This window comes from Alligator sinensis, unplaced genomic scaffold (assembly GCF_000455745.1).
Source record: "Alligator sinensis unplaced genomic scaffold, ASM45574v1 scaffold402_1, whole genome shotgun sequence".
NCBI classification, from domain to species: Eukaryota; Metazoa; Chordata; order Crocodylia; family Alligatoridae; genus Alligator; species Alligator sinensis.
Genome location: NW_005842089.1, coordinates 2,488,640 through 2,506,812, shown reverse-complemented (window position 1 = coordinate 2,506,812; position 18,173 = coordinate 2,488,640). Strand labels below are relative to the sequence as shown.

Below are 18,173 nucleotides of genomic sequence, written 5' to 3'. Positions count from 1 at the left end.
ATTCCTGTTAGCGTCTGGTCTGCCCTTTTCTTGATTAAGCCGCCTGGAGCAACTTGCTGCGTCCACCAGACCTTAACTCCTTCTCCCCATTCATTTTCATCTTGCACCTTGGATGTAGCGAGGTGAACAGTTTTTTGACTAAAGGTCTACAAAAGTCAAATATTGCCAAGGAGGAGGGGGAGAAGGGAGAGGAAAGACTATGGCTTTCCATAGTTAATGCGGATAAACTTTCTGTGTGACCTAGAAGATGAAAATTCCCATGACGTAGGTTGTCCTTGAGAGTTTGTAGTCAAAGCCACTGCCAGGAACGTCACGTGAAAAGGTTACTGTTCTACAAGCATCGACTCGGTGCTGACTTCATCCAGGCTCCTGTTAAGAAACTGCTCTCAGAAAGCTTTTGCTGGAATAAATATATTTTGAACTGAATAATTACAAGATGCAGCCTTTATGGCCCAACTGGCATTGTGCCTTGGAGGATTTAAACTTGCTTAAGAACTTGCCAGCGAAGCACTGAATTAGTGATTTATATGTTGGTGTGAAGTTTGACAGCAGTGGTCTGCATCTGGGACATCTCATCTTCATTTTCAGGCTGTCTGTGGCTTCATCTAAGTGATCTGTCAGGCCCGAGTGCATCGCCGTTCTGTTGAACTACATACCCAGATACGCTGCCAAAAGCTAGGGGCCCTATCCTCAGTCCTTTCCAGAGGCAGTTTTAACTTTGAGTGTGGGACATGAGAACAGCTGGTATTAGTAAAAACTGAGTGAGCCTTTAAAGCAGCCGATCCCATAGCTCCTTTGCTGCTCCACCAGCCAAATGTCACCTTTCGTTGACTCTCGCCATCATGACTGTGGGGAGAAGATATGACACCATGCTAGGATGAAAAGAAGGCAGAATATTTAATTTCCAACATGTTTCATTTTTCACCTCTCTGAAAACATGAAAATGTAATTCAGGCAGCAGAGGCGCTCCGTGTGCAAAGCGTGTGAACTGACAGCGGGGGGTTTACACTGCTGCCAAGGCTGTTTATTCCAGGGAGACATCCTAAGAAATGATTAGACTGAATACCATGCCTTACCTCTGTAGGAAAAAAAGGAAAATCTGCAGGCTGGTAAAATCCACAACAGTAGCTTTTCCAGATCTTTTAAGCAAAGAGCTGATTTGGCAGACAGAGAATGACTCTTCCACACCTGCCTGAAAGCTGAGCAGGAAGATATTCCAAACTAGCTGCGAATTTCATTACAGCCCGTCAGCGAGAGCCACTCATGGGTGTGGTGTTGTAATGGACTGCCAAACAGATGGGTTGCAAAATACACAGCCCATCTGTCTTTATCATGCTCATTTCCTCTTTTATTAAAATGTTAATGAATATAGTTTTTATTTATTATGCCCTGACATGTGCAGCCTCACTTTCCAATAGACAAATGTGCAATGTGCCTATATGGGTTGACAGAAAGCTTTCTCTTGTTGGACAGAAACTTCTTCCCGAAGTCCTTCTGCGGAAAGAAGTGAAAAAGCCATAGTGCCAAGATGCTGTCTTGTTTCTGCAGGGCTTTTTAACAAGTACCTCAATGTTTTCCAAATGTCTTTTGCTCCACCAGACTCCCCCTGGAAGGTGCACCTCTCGAACGTGGATCCAAAGATGACCGATGTGACTGTGAGTGGGTTAACTCCAGCCCGAACCTACCAGTTTAGGGTGTGTGCTGTTAACCAGGTGGGAAAAGGCCAGTACAGCACTGAGACCAGCAGGTAGAGTAAAAACAGATCCGGGGGTAAAAAGGACTGCCTGTGGAGTAATGCTCAATACTTGGCGTAGAAATCTCTCAGTTGTTCAGGATGTTTAAATGAAACCTCCTTTAATGCCGCAGTGGGGATGTGCATGGGCACTTGACAGCCACTCTTGGCTGGATAAAGAGCTCAACAAGGTTGAGCAGTAATTAGCTGTAATGACAATTAGCAGGAGCAGCACATTCAACAGGCAGAGGGGGCAAAATGAAGCCATCTTCCTGGAGTAGCAATTGAACAGGACCTCAGAAGGCAATGAAATGAGTACGTACAGGGCCAAAATATATATTTTTTTCAATTGTCTAAACTACAGTGGTTAACTGTGGAATGGGCATAGCTCTCACCCTGTCACTGCAGTGTCACTTCTGGAATTCATCCAGATGTGACATAGAAGGATGGCTTCATCTATTTGAGTTTCAAAGGCATCTCCCTTCCTCTGTGAACCAAAGCTTGCTATGAGCTTGAATTACAGAGCAGCTGAACTCTAAATGGCTTTTGCAAAATGTAGGAGTTTGATATGAAAAATATTGAAGGAGCTGAAGGAAACAATTTGGATGGAGTCACAGATTCTGGACCTGAACTCTAACTCATTCAGGCTTGTAATCTTTTTAAAGAGATGTGGCAGCCTGGGTGATGCAGACAGAATAAGGCTACCTCAGCTGTCTTTCTTGTTGCTTGCTTAACTGATTTTCTATTATGTTGATTTGTTGTAACTATCTCATGCATGTCTTCAGCAGTTTGATCAGCATTATATTTCTTTCTGGTCGTCAGACGTTAGCAAACAAAGCTGGTTCACATGTAATGGATACTTAAACTAGAAAAACTATCTGTCTTTGTATCTCAGTGCCCACTTCCCATCACATTCTTTTTGCCTTTAGGTTGATGCTCCCAGAAGAACCCCCCAGCGCCCCTCCTAAAAACATAGTGGCCAGCGGCCGCACCAATCAATCTATCATGGTTCAGTGGCAGCCTCCTCCTGAAAGCGAACACAATGGGGTTCTCCATGGGTACATCCTAAGGTGAGCATCCAGCTTGTTCCCTAGCCTAGAGAATCTGGAGCTAAAAATGTGAGTGGATGAGAGTCTGGCATCTCGGTGGTGTGACTAACTGAAAAGAAAACAGCGTTAAGGAATTATTTGCCCAGTGCTATGGATGTGCATGGTGTCTGGCAGACAAACAAAAGATCAAGAAGTTGAGAGATTAAAAATTAAGATTTGTGTAGCCTGCAAGCTAGTGTCTGGATTTCCAGCACATAGACCACTTAGCACAAATTCTCCATATAAACACTGTCCAGGTACACAGTGGCTAAGTACAGACAGTCACAAAGCGGGAGGCTGAATTGATTCAGTCTTTGCAAGTTAGTCTAAGCTGCATAGATTGAACCAATAAGCAAGTGAACAGACATTCACTTTTGATACTGGAAATGCAGCCACATGCCTGCAGTGGCCCAGGCCAGAAGCTGCGGGGGTGGGGCGGGGCCAGATCATGCCTCCCTGTTTGGCTGGAGCAGACAGCTTGGGCCAAGGCTGACCTGCCCACCGTGCTTGGGGCAGTTTGCAGGGGAGGTGCAAAGCATCCTGGGATGCTGGGGGGAACTGTGAGTTAACTTGAGTCTGGAGGGGATCTGGGGTAGAAGTTCAGTAAACCAATGTAAACTAAATCAGGTAAGTCTGATACTACATCCATCCAGGTTTCTCTTAAAGTAGTTTTGGCCATTTTGAAACTGGTTTATGTGCACTGAACTTCTGTTGTGTTACAGGCTTGAACTGGTTTCTCATCACTTATACTGGTTTATGTGTAACTTCTATCCCTAGCCAGTGAGTGCAAGACAGGTTACTCCACTTTGAAAGTGAAGTGCTAGGCACTGAAAGGGTTCGTTTGAGGAGACAATACAAAGGATCTAGTGTACTGCAATTTTATACCCTCGCTTCCTGTGCCGTAACTTCCCTGTGTAGACAAGTCTTCACATACATCACACCAAAGAAACAATGAACAATGATTTACATCAAAGGATAGGAATTTGATCAGTAAACTAGTTTTCTTCCAGAGAAAATAAAGAGGGAGGGTGTGACAGATCAAGTCAACTTGGCCAGGTTGGGTTTCGGATTAAAAATCAGTAAGATAAATAAGCTCTCTTCAACCTGCCTATAATAATTAACAAAGAAGAGTTGCAAGCTGATAACTTAAAACCAGCCACTTGGTCCAATCTGTCTGCTTATCCATGTGTCGCTTCCTAAGAAAGGGTGAGACTAAGAGACTCCTCAGAATACATTTCTCTCCTAGTCTCTCTAAGGTTTCGCTGCCATCCCTCAGATGTATCTACAGAATATATTTGCTACTTGGCAGCATTGCTGCCTTGCACACAGAGAAGATAACTGTAGCCTTTGCTCTGCTCAAGAAGGCCGTGTCTAAACTAGCCATTGGTGTAGGAAACTGCCTAGTGCTGCGTTACCCCATGCAGTGGTTGGAGCCTTAGGCGAGACAGGATACAGAATTCTGCTGGTGTTTCCATGGTCGTGTCCTCTACACCCATGAAAAATTACAGCAAGAAACATTCCCGGGTCTATCTACACTAGTGCTCCTGTCTTTCCTAGCACTGGAAGGTCTGCTCAGGTGATAGTGAACTGGATGAAGGTTTTCTGGATAAGCCAAAGGTTAAGAAAGCTGGTGAGTGTGGATACTCACCTCATCATCCCGGGGCAGGGAGAAGATTCCCAGTGACAGATGGTTCAGCTGTGGTGTTTATATAGCTCTTGCCTCCACCTCAACTTTCTCATTGATGCGTTTTCCAAATGATCTTTTTCATATTTAAGAGAATTGAAGAAATGAAAACACAATAAATACCTCATTTGGTAAAACCTGTGTCTTTCCATTCCCTCTTCTCCAGCCATTTTATGGTAATTTTTTTCCCTGATTTTGCATCTTTTCTTGCTGATGACCAGGGATCCTGGTTTTCCCTGATAAAAAAATCACAAATTCTCCAATAAAACCCCCAAAATCTCACTCCCCCTACAGCCCCCTGGATCTGCTGGTGCCCCTCATTCCTCCCCCCAATGCTTGGCACAACCCTTTACACACACGTATGCACACACACAGAGTCAGAGAGAGCACAAACCCTGATAGGTAGGGCCTGGTTTAAATTGCAGTTTTGCATTTTTTGTGAAAATCACAACATGAAGTGATTTTCATGAAAAATGTGATTTGCAACAAAATGCCGCAATATGGCATATCATGCCATTTTGTTGCAATAAGGTGACTGCTGCAAGCTGGGGAAGCATTTCCCAGTGGGCAGCAAAAGCCTGGCAGGCCAAAGGAAGGGGGAAGGGGTTGCAAAAGGGACAGGGGGAGAAGAGAGCTTGGGGAGAGTTAGGAGAGGGACTGTGGGCTCCTCCAGGCAGAAAACTGGGGCGGAGAGCGGGGAGGGCACCTGGGGGCTGCCTTGGCAGATGGCCCTGGTACTGGGTAAGGGAGGGGATGTTTGCTCCTCTGGGCAGGAAAACTGGGGCACTGGGGCTTGATGACGGGGGAAGAGAAAACACACACAGAGCCCAGTGCCAGGGCTGTCTGCCAAGGCAGCCCCTAGGCACCCCCAACCCTCTGCAGCCCAGTTTTCCCACCCAAAGGAGCAAATAGTCGCTCCCCTACCCATCCCCAAGATCTCTCCTCCCCCTGTCCCTTTTGCAACCCCTTCCCCCCTACCCTCACCTGCTTCAGCAACGATCAGAGGCCTTGGGAGCAAGGCCTCTGCTGCTGCAATTAAACCAGGCCCGAAGCCTGCCGCCTCAGCCAATGGGGGGGGAGGGTGGCGCCATGATCTGGGTGCAAGAATGGTGGCCCCCACCACAGTTGGCCCACAATATTCATGAGCTGGCCCTGCAGTTTAAACCAGGCCCGACTGATAGGCTTGCCCCTGGAATGATTTGCAGCCCATCAGTCACAATCCACAGTTAATATACAGCTGAACACAGTGATGTTGAGAGGGAGGGTGGGAGCGTTAGCACATTTTATCCAGCATACTTCACAGGTACTTGAAGCTGGCCAATGGGCATGGGCATTTGTGGGATCCAGGAGCAAAATACTTCCTCCCAGGAGAAATGCAACAATGTATAACAATGTAAGGTACAGGTTTGGAAGGTGCTGATACCCTGTAGAGCAGTGGTTTTCCAGCTGTGCTGGCTCTGCAGTAGGTCAGCCGGGGCTCCATGGAGGGACTGAGGGTAACGGTGGAGCAGGCCGGGAGGTGGCGCACTGCCATTGCCAGGCTGGGTTGTCTGGCTCCACATCAGTCTTTAGGATGGGGTAGGGGTTATGTGGCAGAAAAAGTGATACAAGACGGTTCCGTGACTTAAGGAAGTTTGAAAACAACTGCTGCAGAGCGATTGGGATCAATGGGACTTCTAATGGCTCCACCAGTCCATTCCTTTGTTTCTTCACAGGGGGCACATCTGCACATGCATGCCCGTACTGCACAGTAAATATGGCGACTTACACCGACTTGAGCATAAATTTGATACCTGCATCATGCGGGTATCAAATTTACACCCAGTTAATTACTGCACACTAACGCACATTTGGACGTCTTACTGCATAGTCACACTGTGTGTGTGGACCAGCTTGGGACTAACTTTAGTCCCAAGTCAGTCCACACACAACGCTGATGTGCCTTAATGCCCGCACATGTAGATGCTGGCCTATTCCCATTTACTGTGCAATAACTTACTGCGCAGTTAATTTAAGTCACTGTAAATGCACGTGTAGACATGCTCAGGGTTGATTTCTTTATTAAACTTCCCATTATAGATTTGTACCCAGTCTGGCCATAAATGCTGTAAGAGATTGCAGTTCTATACCTCCTTCCCCTTAGCAGCCTGTTCTGTTATCTTATTGTCTCCATATAACGTTTTCAGTGATGTTTAATGTAAGCATTTCCTTCTGCAGCTCATGGAAAATTAGCTTCGTCGATCCCTGTCTCCTCTGTAACAACACTTCCAAAATTACTAGAAAGTTATCTTGTCCATTGTCCTCAATTTGCAAACATTTTTACATGCTTAAATATGTTATGTGGGCTCCTGAGTGGAGAAACAAACCATTTGTTCAACAGGAATGTAAAATTATCCCATAAAAATAAATCTTTCCCACCCAACATTTGCTTGGGAATCAAAATGTGTGAGTTAGAGGAATTTTAGTTTCAGTGGAGTTAGGGTACAATAGCTCTATATTCTGAGTGGCTTTTGATACAGGAAATGTCCACTATAATATTACACCGGTCACCCTATCAGTGCAACATAGAATCCCAGCATAGAGGATATATTAAACTGAGAAAACGCCCGCTCTGAGAAGTGAAGGTACGCTGCACAAGTCATATACAGTATGCATCAAAGTATATGGTGAGAATAAATCAGGAGGACATGACATGTCTGAATTGGCCTTCTTCCTCTGCCCTTTTTCTCACCAGCGGTGTTGTGTTTAGAGGAGTGTCATGCTAAGAGCACAATAGATTAGATCACGGGAGCAGTCCACGCCTTGTCTTCCGTGTGTGAGACAAAACGGAGAGTGCTATGCAAAGAGCTGACATTGCCAAGACTCACACAACCTTCCCGGCCACCAGCAAGGAAGAGAAAAGCCAGTATTGCATTCAAAGGGAGGCAGAGAGACGCACTATAATCCGAAGAAAAATTCACACGGCTTTGCTGCGTGTGTCATGATTTTGGGTTCACATTTCACACACTGGCCTGCAACCACGTACCGGTAGTGTTGCAATACGAAGCAGAAAGTCGCACAGGCAGTGACCAGGAACCGCACTGGAGATCTCTACAGGAAGCATCTATTCCAAAATCTGTGTTGAAACCAGGTCTTGTATGCAGAGAGAAGTGGCACTGGCTTAACTTGAAACCGTTTAAAATTGTGCTGCAAGGTGAATCAGTGAACCTTTCTCATATCACCAAGCGTTAATTGGTTATTTTCAAGCAAGGGGTAAATAAAACAGCATAAAAATAATGTGATGAATAAGAATCCAAATGTTTCCATATTTGTCTTTTCACCGAATGGTAATGTCTCATTTGCAAGTCAGACTGCTATTTGGGCGACATATTTCTGATATGTTGATTACCATATTGTAAGCATCTACTGTACAGCTTGTATCCTGAAGGGGAAAAAGCAAACTGGCTTGCTCCAAATCCTCAAATTTCCAAGGGCTGGTTGTTTTCTGTAATAATTATTCCCCCTCAGTCGTTCGCCGGAGTGTGAAGGTACACACCGCAAAGGGAGTCCAATTTCCATACCACCACTTCAACGGGGGAACCACGGATTGAATTCTTCCATTCCACATCTCTCCAGCAGAATATCTGCAGCGAACCCTTATTTGCAAATGTGTTTCATCACCAAACAGCCCTTTGTCTCATTCTCATTCCTAACATTACCTTTGGTCCCAAAGCAGCCCCTATTTCTGTCCTTCGTATAAACATGCTGTGAAAGTGAATTCCCGGTGAAGGCCGGAGCTTGGTAATCCCTGACACCAGAAGGTCTTAACACCACTGAGCTCTTCCTTTTCAGGTTTCAGGAGCTGAGAGAGAGAGCATTTCTCAAACTGATTTGCAGCAGCACCCTGATAAAAATCACGTCAGGGATATTTTTTGCACTAAATCACCGCTTTTACTAGACAAGCCACATTTAAAAAGCTGTAATTTTTCTACGACCATAAAACAGGATAAAATACCAGTTTTGTTTAGCCCTGAGCATGTAATCTCAGTGAGATCAGATTATAAATACCGTAGCAGTCAAGAAGGATAAGGTCTTAGCAGGAGTTAGTTGGTTGTTTTTGATGATTTTTTTTATCATCCGTTGTATAATTCTGCAATAAAAATTTGGATATTGCCTCTTCACGGAGGAAGTTGTTTTGCTAGTCGGTGCATTTGCTATAATTGATGCCATTTAATTGACTGCAATGAATTTTTCTTCCTGTGTGTAGGTATCGCCTGGCAGGCCTCCCTGGGGAGTACCAGTATAAGAACATCACCAGTGCAGAGATTAACTACTGTTTGGTGAAAGACCTGATCATCTGGACTCAGTATGAAATCCAGGTGGCATCTTATAATGGAGCCGGGTTGGGAGCATTCAGCCGAGCGGTGACGGAGTACACTTTACAAGGAGGTGAGCAAATTGGAACTACAAATCCTTTGTAGCCACTGGTTTTTTTGAAAGAGTGAACAAACAGCGGGAGGATTTGTGGTGTGTTTACCTATATATAGGTAAGCAGATTCTCAAGAGACTGAGGATTTTAAAGGAGAACTTTAAATGGGATCTAAACATTTACCCAGAGCAGAGAGAAATCACAGCTCCTACTTCTCAGTGACATTAGGGCTCCTTTACATCTCTCTGGCAATGTTCAGGTGCTCTAAAGAGGGTATTAGTACTCTATAATAAAAGGATTTTTAATTACATTTGTACCCTCTGTAAGGCATGCTTACCCTGTCAAACTGGTATTTAAAAAGCTGCAGCACATTGCAAAGCAGACCCTCAGAGTTTCTACTTATTTCCAGAATCGCAGGGTAATGTTTAATTCCAAGCATTAGACAGCGTTGTGATCTCTATTTTACAGGTCATAAAACAACTAAACTATCCACACAAAAAAACCTTACCATTTTACAGTACATCAGTTAGTTCTTTATCTGTGAAGTGTGTGTAATACTTTGCTAATTGTTGGTAGGAGTACACTGTTATGTGATTAAATACAGTTCAGGTTGTAGCAGGGCTTCTTAGAAAAGATAATCCAAGTGCCACCGCAGTTTACCAGGACAGTTAAAAGATCAAGGGAACTGCCTAGGTGATAGCTCAGAGAATCCAGTCCTGCAAGGTAGACAGTCTAGATATCCTCTGTCCCTTTTAGAAAACAGGTCTGACAGAGCTGGAAATGTATATTGTAATGTTGATTGCTACTAGGTGGACTTAATATGGCATATCGCATTGAAGTCCACACCTCTGCAGAGAATTGGTTTGCACTCAGAATTTAAAATTTCTTTTGGGCATTGGTTTGCATTTTCCTTGTTTATTTGGACATTCTGAGTTATCACAACACCTTAACCCTCCGTCTGCTAAGGTCAGGCTTCTGACTTCCAACGCCTTCTCTTTAACCCTGCCAGTGACTAATGTCCCTAGGCAGTGCGCACCATTATTATTAGACCGTATTGATTGGCTATCTGTTGTCATTTATAAGGATATACCTCCTGTTATAAATTAAGCGGAGTCAGTCTTGCATTCAGATTAACTCGTAGAAGTGTTTAGGATGCAGCGGAAGTGTTTAATCTATAGTAACTTGTTCATCTTTGTGTAATTCCTATCTACTAGATATGGTTGAATATAGATTCATAGACATTAGGGCCGGAAGGGACCCCAGAAGATCATCGAGTGCAGCCCCCTGTCCCAGGGGCAGGAAGTCAGCAGGGATCATAGGATCCCAGGAAGATAAACATCCAGATGAAAAACTAGACATTTTCCTTCATTTCATATCAGGATTTGGTAAATAGTAGAATAGCTACATGATGGACATTGTCATCCCTCAGGGTATGCCTTGGTGAGGTTTGTATGGAAGGCCTCAGGCATTCAGCCCACCCTAAAGAGTTTGAAGCCTTTTTACATTTGGAGTTGAACAGGAAGGAAGCTGCTCAGCTCCAATCTAAATTGAAGCTGGGTTTGATATTGATTCTCCATATGTCATGTACCATTGCCCCATGCCACACGCCTTAATTTGTTGGAGGATGTATAGAAACATGCTGCTTGTGTCTGTTCCTGGCTGTTGAATCCATCTAAACCAAATGAGCAGGAGGCTAGGAATTTAAGGCAGAGCATAGGTGGAAATGGTCTTACTGGATGTAATAGAGTTTTAATACGGTAATTGCTTCTCTGTCTTATAGCTAAGATCAAGTGAACTAGAGTAGATGCCAAAGACAAATGCCACCGATGCAGCTTGTTCTCCCACTCCCCTCCTGCCTGTACACACACACCTGCACACATACACAAGGAGATTTTAGCTGTGCTGTCCAAAAGTTGTTTTCTGTGGATGAAAAGGTACCGAAAATAGCTGACATTAATTGGATATGCCAGGCAATCAAAAACCCTGGCAGGAAATGAGTGCTGGGAGTGGATCAGCACATTGACATTGATTTCCCCTCCACCTTCCATCCCAGTGAACCTCCATTGTTTGTATGACCTGTGCTTTTACCCATAAAGCCATCTGATTAGACTCTAATTAGTCTTTTTGGCATTTAGCAGTGGTGGCCCAAAGACCTACTGAAAGCTGTCTGCAGTGTTTTCAAAATAACTCACGACCAAGCCTGTAAAATACCTCCAACTGGAGCGTACCCAGCAGCTGAACTATATAATGTCAATTAAGTTCTTTGAGAGACTTATTGGCAAAGTACTGAACATCCTGCTGCAGAGGGCAGAGGGCTTGCCTGTTGCTAAACCTTAAAGGCCTTTTGCAGAGCGGTATTCAGCATAATCCTTTGATGGTGTGTCTATATATACCCCTTTCTTCATCAGACCTTCTCCAGCTGTTCCTTACTTTGATGTTACCTTTTACAGGGGCTTGTGCCTGCTTCCTGCTTAGAGTAACTTTTGCTCATTTGAACAGAATGTCCTCCAGGACCTTTGCTCAGTGTATGAAGAGCTGGGGGCTGCCAGTGCCCCTGCACAAAAGAGTGTTTCTTTAAGAACCGGACAGAGCTGATTGAGTGGTGGTGATATTTCCTCTCCCCACTAGATTGTGACCACATTTTTTCCCTTTCTGTATTTAGTTCAGGAGAGAAAGAGAGAAAACCACTCTTCAGTCTGCTGCTGCCACTTGGATCTTCTAAACTTTCTATACGTCGGAGACATTCTGTCTTGGACAGCTCCTCCCCAAATTAAATGCTGCTTCATTTATGCTCAGACAGCTCATATACTACGGCTAGCTACAGACATTCAAAAAGCCCAAGGTCGAATCAGTCTATTTTATGCAGTTTTATGTTATGCAGTTTCATGGTTTAGATCGGTAGTGAACAGAACACATGTTCACGGGGGTCGGACTTGATGATCTGTTCAGGTCCCTTCCGAGCCTAGCAACTATGAAACCCTTTGGTGGCCGGGGGAAATCTTAGTCCCATTTGAAAATCAGTGTGTGCTGAGCTTCAGCTGTGTTACAGGTATAGACCAATTTTTGATCCCTTATACCAGTGAAAGCGTAATGTCTGTGCCTGGCTTAAGAGGTCATCGCTTTCTTCTCCCACTCTTCATAGCTTGTGAAGTTTTTTCATCCTTCCTTAGAAGTCACAACTTCAGATCTAAATCTGTCTCTCAACGCGCCTGTGAAACCACAGAATTTGTCCACAGGATAACTGTTGTAATTTTAGCATCTGTCTGATGCCCTGAAGACAGAAACCTATATTGCTGACCCCACTTCTAGCCTAGCTCTTTGCTTTAAGAGGCTGACTTGGATGCCTCTGTGCTGTTCATAAAGGCTGGGAGCAGTTGAGTGAGTGGTGTTTCCTGAGCATGCGAGAGCTAGCAACCACCAGATTAGTGAGTCTTGGTGGCATGATGGGGAGGAGGATAAGGGCAATATGGGTGTGCTCAACCAGGTCTGTAGGGATTTCCTCTCAGCAGCACACAGCGAGTCACAGAGATGCTGTAGGCCTACAGCTGAGGAGCATGAGGAAATCTGTCCCAGTTGACTGAGTATTTGCCAGCAGGGTTTCCTTCTGTAATTAGAAAATAATCCTGAGGAAGGAATGCAGCTGCTGCCCTTGGATCAGGAGTCTCCCCAACAAGCGCTATGTTCTGCATTGGTTGAAAAGTAGATCTATAAAAAGTAGATTTCTCCTTATTTCCCCTTAGGCTTAGATGCCTCAGTAGAGAGGAGGGGACCTGCAGACCCTCTTCCCTTTGAGGGGAGTCTGTGTAGTACAAACAGTTGCTTGGGCCATAGGCGTTGCATGGGGGGGACACAAAGGGGTATGTGCCCCCCCCGAGAGCCCTGATGCCCCACTGACAGCAAGTGCTCTGGCTAGTAGGGGGGCACGGAGTGCTAGTCCCCCCCCTAAAATTGGCTCCCCCACCCCTCTAAGGGACCCCCCCCCCTCCGGTTGTGCCCCACTGGTGCGTCCCCAGACTCGGGAGGCACCAGTCGCCCGTGTTGGGGCTAACTGGTATGCTCCATGAATTCCCAAGATAGGAAGGAGCAAGGAGCCTTGCTCTCCTTTATGGGCCACAACTCCAGTCCTTTTCTAGCAGGGGCTGCTTTCTCTTTGTACCTACCAAGGTATAAAAGAAAACAAAGGGGACTGGCCAGCTGTGGGGCAGGAATAGGACTCACTCCTTGAAGGGGTGGATCAGGATTTGCAAGGCAAGAATTCTGCCTTTGAGGCAGAGCTCTTCCCCAAGCTCCCAGCCTGGCCACGCAGCTGAACAATTCCAGTTAAACGAACAACTGATTTCTCAGAGTGAAAATCCCGTAGTGCTACGAGCCTACCCGATTGAGATGTGGAAGTCGGCTTCCTGAAGGCGGGGAGCTTGGGATTTTTCTGTAAGGCAGCGCTAAAGATTTACATTTAAAACTTGTCATCTGGCTGTCTGAATTGGCACAAGGTTTCCGTGCATATTCATACAGCTAGAGGCAGAGCAATAACACGAACGCATGCTTATCCTTAATTCCTTCCCTTCTTCCCATTATCTTGCCGGCCAATCCCATTTAACGGCTGTCATCCACGGTGCCTCCATGACCTTTTCTTCTTAGAGTAGTTTTCGAATGCTATGTATTAACTTACAATTGAAGGAGTTGAATTCTAATACATTTCCAGCCAAGTGAACTTTACCAGGAGGCATGTAAAGGTTGGTTCTGTCAGACCAGCCATGCTCTGAAATTCAGGCAAGTCCAGAAGATGTCACGTACAGTTTGGAGTAGTTTGGTAGTGCTAGATGCTAGCTATCGTGCCAGACATGACCATAAAAGACGTTTCAAAGGCCAGCGTGCAGCCATACATAGGGATGTCTTTGTCGATAAATATTGATCAGTCCGTTCTTATGCTGTTCGGTAATGAGAACTACAGAATATAAGAAACTAAATAATATGGACAATTAGAAATATTTTCTGTTGCCAGTTTCAGCGTCAGCAACTCGCTCCTGGTTTATTTGAAGAACGATTTCTGTTTTCGTGGATTGACCAGTAGGTCAGATCCAGTGTAAATATAACATTGAGCTCTCCTCCAATTTAGTTTTTAATGTAAACTCATTCAGATGCTATGGAAGAATGTAATATCAAGACACAAAGAAGGAACTTGGCATTGGCACCATGAAGTCAATTTTAGGAGTAATAAAGCCAATTTTTTTTTCAGTTAAAAATATAAAAATGGCTTGTATTGTGTTTCTACAATAAAATTAAGTGTCTGCATATTAGACAGCCTTGTACTCGCCATCTCTTAAATGTATTCACTAAGATGCAGATTTTGATTTTTCTATAAAGGAATCCAAAGATGAATTATAATAGGAATAATTATTTCCAGCATACCAAGTCTTTTGTTTTCTGGTCATGTTTTTTCATCATTTTTCTTACCGTAGCGGGGTTTGTTTGGTTTTTTTGCTCTATGGTGATTTATTCTTGTTTTAGAAAATTACCTCCTAATGAAAGAAAACTATTTCACATTTCAAAAAAGAACTGAAGGAAACGTATTTGGTTATCCGCATTTCAGTATACTTCAGTAAACTCTTCCAAGTGTCTCTCTGGGATCCGCAGAGGTGAAGTGAAGATTCAGAATGGAAACCGGTATTTTGCTGGTGCCGTTTTTCATCTCTAACAGGAAATTTTCAGTGCTGTGGCATATGACAGCTTTCACAAGGCTGATTTCCCTGCCTTGAAAATGCCCTCAGATGAAGTCCTGGCCCCATTGAATTCAACAGCAGTTCTTTCCGTTGACTTCAGTGGTGTCAGGGCTTCACCCTGAAAATAAGGCTGTGGCAAACAAGCCCCAGAGCAAGACGTGTTGGTTATGTTCAGGCCACAGAAAGGATTTAGGAATAGGTTTGTAGGAATGCCCTTTCAGGCATAGGTTTATATGACGGGCATATGTATCCAGTATAGCTGTACTCAGTCACCTTTACTTATGTTTGCACTCTTTGAACAACTGCTCCTGAAGATGTTTTCGGATTTAAATGAGACATAGCTGTCAATCAGAGCCTTTCAGATTACATTTATATCTAACATTATATTTATAGAAATGTCAGCCTGGCAGTAGGGTAGCATATGCAAACAGGATGCTAGCATGGAAATAAAGGAAATGGAGAGAGGAAGAAGGAAAGGAGGAAGTATGATGCTACGCTGATTAAACCCTCCCGTTCAGATCCTGTACAGGAGGAGTTCCCATCACTCTGTAAAATGAAACTAAGCATACAAAATCTTTTGATCGTTTCCTCCTGAAATAGAAAATCTCTGGCACAAAAATAAAGAGCCATAAAAAAATATGCAAGGATGCAGAGATTTTTCCCATTTAACGTTTCTAGTGTTAGCCATCAAATAGACAAACTACATAGGAAAGCAACTCCACACATCTCCGAGCTCTGAGGACATGACAAACAGATTTCACCAAAGCCTCTTGATAAGAAGAGGCTTGTTTATGAGAGTAATGTAGTATATGCTATTCATTATCAGTGTGTAGTACTATTGAAATGTTCTTCTGACTCTCCAGACCCCAAGAACTTTTATAATGTTAGCAGATGACTATGCTAACATTATAACCCTGATTAACATATGCTGGGCATGATGATACATGGTCGAAAATAATTTCCCACTCCCTGTTGGAATTTAGAGCAGTACAAGATAAATCCTGACCCCAGCACTCTCTAATTATATGTCTAATCCATGAGCTGTAGCATCAGATTTTGGTGTAGATTTGTGGCATTTGGGATAATAATGGTGATGTGCTTTTAAAGGATTTACAGAAACAAGTGATAGGCATAACTGAAATTGCAGGCCATATCCAGGAATTTCAGCGATGTGATGATGAACACGCAAGCAATGCTTAATGGTTTCATTAACCCTGAAACGCTGTGCCTATTTCACGGGTTTCTGTGTTAAATTTGTTAGTAGACCGATATATCTTTTCATAGCTCTGCTGGTTTCATTGCAGCTATGGACATGACCCCCTCTGTTTATTTCCAGTGATTGTAGCGTCTGGTGGACAAATAGATCTTTGCACTCTTTAAAAACTTATGGTGGCTTCTCATGCATTTAGGTCTTCCTGAGAAGGAGGCTTTTCCCAGTCACTTTTAAGCTTTAAAAGTTTATGACCCACTTTTGGAAGGCACGAGGTAACCACAAATCCCACTGGGCACAGGGACCGGTGGGTACTTCCGTGCAACCCGAGACTTTAGCTTTCACTGGAAAGTTTCCATTTGAACACAGAGGAATTCTTGACAAGTGTTTTGTTCACTCGTGCATAGAATAGAAGTGCACGTGGCTGGAAACAGTAATATTTTTGAAGCTTTAATCAACTTCTTTTCCAGAGGTAGAAGGATATTGTCATCTTATTTATGCTCAAATACCAGCTTCCTAGTAAAAAAAATTGCAGTAATTGTGTCAGAGAAAGCAGCACGGCCATTAGTACTTCCATTTTCACCTCTTCCACCACAGTGATTCCCTAAAAACAAGGAGCAGAACAGACAGTTGGCAAGGTATTTAAAGAGACAATCTATTAAAGGTTGAAATATTTTGGGGGGTACTGAGAACTTTGAAACAGGCTATAGGTCTGGATTGTGTGGTTTTCATCCATAGTGAAAAACTGAATAAATATTTGTGACACATGGGTTGTGTCTACATGTGTATTTAGAGACACCTAAATTTAATGCACGTTAGTTTAATGGACATTAAGGCGATTTAGGCTCATATCTACGCGTACGTGCATTAAAGCTCATTAAGGCCATGTGCGCAGACTGACATGGGACTAAAGTTAGTCCCAAGTCAGTCCATACACAGCATTAATGAACCTTAACACATCTACACGTGTATTAATGTGCTTTAGCTATTCACGCCTAAATTAGATATATGCTTTTGCAGGTATCACATTTAGGTGCGAATGGCCTAAAATTGCCATTTTTAAGGTGCATTAAGGGCACGCACGTGTAGACGTGTACCCTCAATGCACCTTAAATTGGGCTAAATTGCCTTAAATCGGTAGATGCACCCATGGTGTTTTTGCTGGCTTCTCCACAGGCCTCAGGACATACTGGTTAAAAATGCATATTCATATCGTATGAATAAATAGCATATCAAGATGGAAAAAGCAAATGAGCAAAAAACCATTTATTCCAGGGATTAAGCTATAACCCACATGGTAATACTTGCTCATAAAAATATGTTTTTCACAACGGTAAATGATAAACAGGTGCTGTCACCAACCTATAATTCCACAATTAGAATTCCTCCATGCGCACACTTTATCTTTGCATGACTGCATAGAAGAACAGTTTGATTTTAAAGGACTTGAGGAATTTCTTGGTGAAACCATTGATTCCCCTTACAGCCATGGATAATTGAAAGAGATGTATTCACCTATCATCATCTAAGGTTCTGTCTCGGGTCTCTATGAGAAGCTCATCTGTGGAATAATAAGCCACAAGAATCATTTCATCTCCTCCCCCTTCCCATTAAAAAGACTCTCCAATAGAAAATGAGAAATAACCCAATTACCTTTCCTTTTAAGTCACTGCTAGGTACCAAAATCATAAATCACATACCCCTTTTCTTAGTGCTGTTATTTTCTGAGACTCATGAGTGGCAGCTAAAGGTGTCTCTATTCATCTTCCCTTCTCCTCCCCACCCCCAGCCCACCCCACCCTTAATCTATTGTATTTTGTTTTCCTCCCGGCTGACTTCGAGCAGTGCCGACGGCTCCACCGCAGAACGTGCAATCTGAAGCTGTGGATTCCACCACCATCCAGTTTCAGTGGACCCCTCCACCGCAGCAGTTCATCAATGGTATCAATCAGGGATACAAGGTAAACGGAAGCCAGATTTGAATCAAGGCATTTTAGCTTCCTGGGTGTGTAATAGTTCGACTGTTCCTGCCAGATTGAGTATCTCCACACTTATTGTGTAGCAAAGACGTTGTCTCACATCCGTAATATATTCTGAAGGAGATGTACATTGAATTTAGTGAGCTGTTGCTGCCCCAAATGCAAGCTCTCCTGATTGTATCAGTGCTTGCCACAAAGGAAAGGAACATTTGATGCGTTACAAGCCCTTTGATGTTAGGGCGATGATTTTCAATGGCTCAAGTTAGGGAAAATCAGTGGAAGTTGAGTAAGTATAACTGACCTTTGTGCCTTTGAAAATTTGTTCACTGCAGTTCAGTTTATGCAGAGGTGA

General features: G+C 43.7%; 1 protein-coding gene across 1 annotated transcript in view; it reads left to right on the top strand.

Annotated features, from left to right (window-relative positions):
• Positions 1 to 18,173, top strand: part of SDK1 (sidekick cell adhesion molecule 1) — a 163,217-nt gene that overhangs the window by 8,124 nt on the left and 136,920 nt on the right. The window contains exons 2-5 of the mRNA XM_025204581.1: positions 1,600 to 1,747; positions 2,662 to 2,802; positions 8,751 to 8,932; positions 17,688 to 17,803. Of these exons, the coding sequence (XP_025060366.1) occupies positions 1,600 to 1,747; positions 2,662 to 2,802; positions 8,751 to 8,932; positions 17,688 to 17,803 (587 nt within the window). The remainder of the gene's footprint in view (positions 1 to 1,599; positions 1,748 to 2,661; positions 2,803 to 8,750; positions 8,933 to 17,687; positions 17,804 to 18,173) is intronic.